The sequence below is a fragment of the Echinops telfairi genome, unplaced genomic scaffold (assembly GCF_000313985.2).
Source record: "Echinops telfairi isolate 266 unplaced genomic scaffold, ASM31398v2 ScPeMD7_7420;HRSCAF=8458, whole genome shotgun sequence".
Classification (NCBI taxonomy): Eukaryota; Metazoa; Chordata; class Mammalia; order Afrosoricida; family Tenrecidae; genus Echinops; species Echinops telfairi.
The window spans coordinates 28,779,445-28,787,353 of record NW_022111320.1 but is presented as its reverse complement, the minus strand read 5'-3'; the positions used below and the strand labels follow the sequence as shown (position 1 = coordinate 28,787,353).

The following is a 7,909-nucleotide window of genomic DNA, read 5'->3' as shown; positions in this document are numbered from 1 at the left end:
ACCACATTTGCTTATGCACCCATTTTATCTTCAGCTATTGTGCCAGGAAGGTGAGCATCACAGAATGCTGAGAATCTAGAGAATTTTGTCAGCACAAGTATTTGTTTCAAATATGTGGAGTTTAAATAACTTACTAAGGAATCTAATCCAGTAATGGTTAAAGCCATACATTGACAAGGAGCTGCCAGAGGTTAAGGCCAGATTCAGAAGAGGTTGTAGAACACAGGTTACCCTTGGCGATGTCTGTTAAATATTGGCTGAAAGCAGAGAACACCTGAAAAATGTTGCCTTGTGTCTTATTGACTTTGCCAAGGCACTCGACTCTGGGGATCATAACACACCATGCATAACCTTGATATGAATTGGAATCCCATTGTGCTCATGCAGAACTTGCGCATAGATAAAGGCGCAGTTGTGGGAACAGAAAAAGAGAATACTGAATGTTGTAAAATCAGGAAAGGTGTGCCTCAGGGTTGTGTCTTCTTGCCATACGTATTCATATGCTGAGCAAATAATCAGAGAAGCATGATTATATGAAGAATGTGGCATCAGAATTCAAGGAAGGCTTATTAACTACATGCAACATGCATGTGACACAACCTTGTCTGCTGAAAGTGAGGAGGACTTGAAGCACTTGCTGATGAAGATCAAAGATGATAGCCTTCAGTGTGAATTACAACCCAATCTGTGATATGAAATTAGCCTACCTTACCCAATATCCCTTTCTCAACAGGACTTTAAAAAATTAGTACCAGGGACTAATCAAAGACAATATTAATGACAGTTATGCCCCAAGGGGATGATAAGACACTCTACCATAAATTAGCAAGGAAGTTGTAAAAGTGCCTCAAAGGCATATAAGAATAAACAAACAAACAAACATAGATTCGAGAATGGGTTTGGGGCTCACACTAAATCTTTGCTCCAATTTCAGAACAATTAGTGCTTATATCATGGCCTGGCTTGATTATGCAATCTCAGGAAGGGAATACAGAAGATATGGGTGCTATAGCAAAGTGTGGTGAAGAAATTAGATGGTGCCTGCCTATCAGGTAAAATTGTATCTGGAGTCTTAAAGGCTTGTTTCCAAACAGGCAGCCATTTAAGTGAGATGTCAACTAAGTCCACATGGAAGAAGCACGCCATCATCAGTCACCAAAGGATTGTAAATCATATCATCTGGTGTTAAAGGAGGGAATATTATCAGAGCCCAAATTCTGAGAATCCAGTTTGCAGAAGGTTATGAATGACAGTGGGAGTACAAGATACATTTGTGGGATCAACGTAGGAAATATGCCTCTGTTGATTTCCCTCGATCCATAATAGAAGGATGGAAGGACAATGGTTACTAGAGTGCATTGGAGAGCTGACTGTAGAAGATCAAAGAGGTAAACCTCTTTTGAATGGATAAAGCCTTGTCAGTTGATCCCCTCTCCTATGCACGTTCGGCCTAATATTGTTTTCAAGTTTTTCTTTTTTTTTTTTGTTTGAACATATTGGGATTTACCACAGATGTGCTCTTGAATTTTTATTATATGTTTTTCAATATATGCAACCCAGGATTGATGAACCTGTAGGGACACCAAGTAGAATAAAGGCTTCTGAGGGGTACAGTGGGGGGGAGGGGTTTGAAAGAGAGCTGATGTCAAGAAGTTCAGGAAGGAAACTAATGTTTTGAATCGATTGTGGTAGCAATTGTACAATACTATTTGATGTGATTGAACTATGGTATGATATATCTTTATTCACTCCCAATAAAATGGTTTTGATTAAAAAAGGAGAAGAAAGAAAGAAAAAAAACCAAAGGCCAGTCTTTGGAGAAGGGGCATCGTCTTGGAAAAGCAGAGGGCAGGGCGAGAGGGGAAGGGCCTGCAGTTGATGATGGACTGACACAGTGAACGCAACTGTGGGCTCCAGCATGAGAGCCCTTGTGAGGGGGAGATCGCCCGGGACTGGGCAGGGTTTCGGTTCTCCATGTGTGGGTTGGAACTGGCTCAGTAGCACCTGAGAACAACAAGGAGAAATCTCTAATGTACTAAGCTCTGTGTGATGACAGCACACCACTTGGAGAAGCTTCTATGCGTTCTACGCTCTGAGACTTTGGAAATGGATTTGAAGCAGGGTCAGCTGGCTGCCCTAGAAAACATGATACGATCTGTACAACACCTTGGGTTGATGGGGAAGTGGCATGTGGTTTGTTGAGCTTGATTGAGGGTTACAGAAGGCTAAGCCTTTTTCGAACCATTTATGGGACTGCCATGTGTTCATGTGAAGCCTGTGCACACATCAAGAAGCAGCATTCGAACAGGACAAGGGATACTGCGTGGTTTAAAATCAAGAAAAGGGTGTGGCAGAGTTGGAAGCTTTCAGGATACTTATCGAAAGAATCTGAGACGTGGGACATTATGAAGAAGACACAGGTGCTCCACAGGAGTGGAGGGAGGCTCATGAACAATCTGCGCAATCTGATACCTGGCCACTTGACCTCCCTCTTGACCCATCCTGAATTTGCTCTAGCTTTAAATATGTCTCGCTTGTTCCACAACAGAACATTTGTGGTCTTTTTTTCCCTTCATTTTTATTTATTTATGTTTTGTTGCTTTTATTGTTATTATTATTCTACTATGTTTCCCAGTTTTTGAGACACAGAAGGAATGGATGCATGGACACAATAACTGATGTAATATTTTATTGGGGGTGGGGGAGGTTGAGGAATATTGGAGGGCGGAGGGAGCATTAGAACTGATTGCGAGGGTGTAGATACAATTCTTTCTTAAAGCAACCTAACTATGGAAGTGTACAACTTGTGAATTTTTTATAAATAAGATTATTGGGGGGGAAAAAGAAACTGGGATATATAGATGATGCACTCTTACTTGCTAAAAGAGGAGCGGGCATGAAGTACTTGATGAAATTCAAAGTCTACAGCCTTCGGTAAAGATTACACCTCAACATAAAGAAAACAGAGACCCTCCCACGTGGACGAATAAGCAATACCAATCAGGATCAAGGGGAAACGGTTCAAGCCGTGAAGGATTTCATTTTACTTGGTTCCATAATCAATGTCCATGGAAGAAATAGTCACTAAGTCAAATAGTACATTAAATTGGGCAATTTTAGTACCAAAGACTTCTTTGAAGTATGGAAAAGCTGGCCCTTCAGAGTGAGGTGAGTCTGACGGAAGCCATGTCTTTGCATCATCCCGTATTCGTGAGAAAGTGGGAAGATCAGAAAACCAAAATGAATGACGCCTTTGAATAGTGTTGGTGGAAAATATTGGCTACACCATGGGCTGACAAGAACAAACAAAGCCTGTCTTGGAAAAAGTCGTGCCAGAATTCTTCTTAGCAACAAAGAGGGCAAGACTTCTCACAAGCTTTGGACATGTTATCAGAAGGGACCAGGACCTACAGAAGAAAATTGTGTTTAGTAAAGTAGAGGGCCAGGGATAAAAAGGAAACATGGACATCATAGCATATAGAAGTTACTCCTTTCTTGATTCTTTTTCTCTCCTGATATTTTCCCTAGAAGAAAAATTCCTCATGGTACTAGTGTGTTTCAAACACCTGTCTTAATTACAAATCACTTTTGTAACAAAAAGAAAATCAACTAAGAGACTCAATGCCCTCTGCACAAGAAGTTATCTAGTTATAATGTTTAAATATTGACGGGCCTGCTATTTTTATAGTCATTTTCTATTTATGACATGTAACACTGCTAGTTAGTAGTGGTGACAACATGTTTTCTCTAAAGTAGATTTATTTAATTCCCAAATGAATGTCAATTTAAAGAAATCTTATTTAGAAGACAATGCTATCTAGCTGGGGAAAATGTCTTAGGTGAAATATAAATGAGTGAAGTGTGGGAAACAGCAAGCTGATGGGAAATAAAGTTAACTGGACAGTAAGAAAGCAGGCTTGCTGTCCGAGTGGGTTAGGTATTGGACTGCTAATTCAAGGCTGGTTCAAACCCACCAGCTGCTCTCTGGGTGAAAGATAAGACTATCTGTTCCTGCAAACTGTGGCCCATCTAGGAAACTCTATGGAGCAGTTCTCTGTCCTATAGAGTCACTATAGGTTGGAATCAGACATATGGCAGTGAGTTTAGACATGACACTTTGTTATGATATCAAATTCTGCTGCTGCCATTAGTTATTGGATTGTTCTTATGCAAGATGATGAAGCTGTCATCCCTCTGTTTCCTCATTATCCTGTAAGTGTACTAACATTCTCTAAGCTACCTTTCCAGTAATGATATAAAGATTAAAGCTCAGTGGTGGAGAGTGAAATAGGATAAAAGTTGAAAATTGAATGAATATCATTTTTGATTATTGTCATTATATATTTGAGAGTTCCCTTTAATTTTTCTATTCCAACCAGAAAATAAGATTATAATTATTTAGGAAGAATATTATATCTGTTTTCCAGCTAGGAACTTGCCAACAAGATTAAGAGCATTTGTGTGTGTGTGTGTGAGAGAGAGAGAGAGAGAGAGAGAGAGAGAGAGAGAGAGAGAGATAAAGAAGACAAAGACAGAGACTGGCTTCAGCTATATAATTTCTACTTTGTTATTTCTAAGTATAAAACCTGTAGTTGTCTTTTTCAGATTGAATAGCTATTTTACTAGTTTTTACATGATAAAAGAATCTTTACAATGGAATTATATTTTAAAATAACCTAATTATATATTTTTTCCTCTTAGAGTTTAATAAAAACCAGTATAACCTGCCTGAATAGTTAAAGAAGTGTTAAAAGTAATAGAAATTTAGTTACATATTAAAATTGATCCTTAACTTGAATTAATATTTGAAAATGTGCTTACCATCTTGTTTTATTGTGCTTTAAACCTTGCATTTTTGACATAATGTCAGGCAGCTTTTCACAAGTGATTTTACTATCATATAATGTAATTCCCCATAGACTTCAAAATGTCATTTTTCAATTTAATATTTTTATTTGCTTTGAAATAAAAGTTGCTTTTTAAGCTAAGATATAATGTTCAGTTAAATGTCTGATATGTTTTAGTATCAACTGATTTACTGTATTGAGTCATAGCTATAGTTTATTCTGAAGAAAAAAATACAACTCATTTTTAGCTTATCAAATTCATTGCATAAATAAAAAATACCTATACACATGCAAATACAGATAGTCCCTGGGTTATGAATCATACCCTACTATCTATATCTGTCTACCCATCCATCTATCTATCTATTATCTATATAAGCCTGTTATATGAAACATTTGAGGTACATACAATGATTTTTAATAACTAGAAGGTGTTAATATTTGACTGCACCAAACCATTATTATTATTACTGTATCATTATGTTAAAGACATTTTAGTGTATCTGGAATTCTTCCTTTGTGCATAGAGAAGTATACTGCATATGATATACTAAGTCAAGCACTTGACTAACTAGTGTCAGACACAAGTTATACCTGCCTACTCTTAGCTATATACAATGTAGACTTCAAGCAGACCTAAAACCAGAACGTGTTCATAATCTGGGGACTGCCTGCCTTGTCAACAATTGTAGTTTCTTTTCCATTTTACTAAGCAATGTCTATTGGAACACTGTTGCTGCCAAATTAGGAAAAGTAGACACCCTACCCTGTATATAAATACTCACATCTGGTCTACAGCCATGATCCTCAAACAATCTCTTATCAGAATCACCTCTGAAACTGGTCCAAAGATGTTCTTGGGCCACAGGCACACTTAGAATTTCTGACTTTCCAGGTCTCAGATGGGGCCAGAGAATGTACATTTCTAACTTTTCGAGCAATATTGATGATGCTTGTTGGAGCAAGGACCACACTTTGAGAACCATTGGTCTAATGGAAGGCAGGAACACAGAGTGGTGACGATCATGGTCTTTGGTGATAGGCCTACATTTCAGTTCTAGTTTTGAAACTTCCTATCTTTGTAACTTGGACAAGTTAAAGATCAACTTTTCTGTCTTCAAAATAACAACTGGTGCTAGTGGTGATAGTGAATGAAATAAGGCACAGTTAGTAAGAACAGTATATAGTCTTCATAGAAAATATATATATATACATTTCTCTTAGTTCAGTTTCAGAAAGTTTATTAGTATTTGCCAGGGAAGTCTAGGTAGAGATATTCTAGAAGAAACATTCTGAGCCACAAGTCAATTTATAGGAAAAGTAGTAGCCCAAGGAAAGACACGTTCGAAGGCAGGTAGGAAGATGGAACTTGGCTTGAAGTCTGCATGGAAGTTTGTTTGTGAAAGAAGCCTCTCTTTGGAACTCACTACCTTTGTTTCTTGTATTCCTTTAGCAACAAGAACAAGACCCAACAAACCTATACATCTCCAATCTCCCTATTTCCATGGATGAGCAGGAGCTGGAGAACATGCTGAAACCCTTTGGGCACGTCATTTCCACAAGAATCCTAAGAGACGCCAATGGAGTTAGCAGAGGCGTTGGCTTTGCCAGGTGAACCCCCTTCTCTATCTGTGTTTTCTCCTCATTGTTCCCTTTTGAAATCATGTGTTTCTGGTATTAGGGCCAAACCAAGAGAATATGCAAAACAAAACAAACAAAAAAGAGTTTATCAGAGCATCTCTCTTTGTGCCTTTGCTTTGAGCCCCAAAATTCCAGTGTAATTATAAATACTTCGTGCTTGCTAAAATATGTACATAGAATGTTTATATATGTCTTGAGCCATAATGATATGCATACTCAGCTCCCAGGCCTCTCTGCGCCTGTAGATCAACAAAATCAAATGCTGCCAATTTCTGTCGGGAATAATAAATGGCCACAACCTCAAAGCAAAAGAGCCCAGGTGCTGAACAAAGCATCCAAATATTTTTACACCGCCTTACCAAGAAGAGAGATGGTCGAATTTCTTTGCAGGGCAGAAATATGAATGTTTTAGAGAAACATGAATTGTTGGGAATTCCCAAGGAACCCAGACTTTTAAGGGGAGGTCAAGAGGGTATTTGCGTTTAAGTGGCCCTAGCTGTGTGCTTTTGATGTTTTATTCAGGACATAAAAATAATAATAAATTGCTCTTCTTTCATTGTTGGAAAAAGAAGCGTCGTTTTCATTTTAACTTTAAGGAAATGTTTACACAGGAAGATCACAGCCAGGAATGAAGTCAAAATGGTTGTACCTGCTGTGTTTTCATGACAAACAAAGCTAGAAAAAACACCGACAAAAGACTGTGCTGCAGAAGAAAGAAACAAAGCAGAAGACGTGTCCCAGGGTGCATTGACCTGTGTCTCCAGCTGACTTTACAAGGATGAGTGGAAGGAGGTTATGTGCCACATCTGAAGTCAGTCCGTTGCTGACATTGACCACTGAAGAGAAACCCTCTTCTCACTAACATCGAACTGATGGCAACCCCTAGCAACCCTATAGGACAGGGTAGACCTGCCCCTGTGAGTTTCTGAGATTCGAACTCTTGACAGCAGTAGTCTTTACTGAAGTGGTAATGTTTCGCTTGCGAAACAACTGGTGGTTTGAACTGTGACCTTGTGTTTAGCAGCCAACTGTAGAACCACATTGTCACCAGGGCTCCTTAAGATGAATTCTGCTATGATATAGGAAATCATTCCCAGCCAACCTTAAGAGATAGCATTGTATTATAAAGGCCCACTGATTTCTAACTTGACTTCCTTGAGATTAAGGACTGTGTTAGACAGGGTTCTCTAGAGAGTAAAACCAAATTCCTGATAATATAATATATTTATTTATAAAGATAATTAATATATAACAAAAAATGAAATGTTAAATCATAAAGATAATTAGATAAATAACGAGAAATGAAATGTTAAATCATATACAGATAAATATACAATACAAGAAATAAACAGTTAAATTAGGAGCACTATAAATGGCTTAGTGCAACTTACATCCATGAGATAAAGTTGAGAGACTAGCAG

General features: G+C 38.2%; 1 protein-coding gene across 6 annotated transcripts in view; it reads left to right on the top strand.

Annotated features, from left to right (window-relative positions):
* RBMS3 (RNA binding motif single stranded interacting protein 3) overlaps positions 1-7,909 on the top strand; it is an 889,171-nt gene that overhangs the window by 559,371 nt on the left and 321,891 nt on the right. For all 6 annotated transcript variants that reach the window (XM_045297515.1, XM_045297514.1, XM_045297513.1 and 3 more), the window contains one exon: positions 6,301-6,458. In XM_045297515.1, coding sequence (XP_045153450.1) covers positions 6,301-6,458 — 158 coding nt within the window. The remainder of the gene's footprint in view (positions 1-6,300; positions 6,459-7,909) is intronic.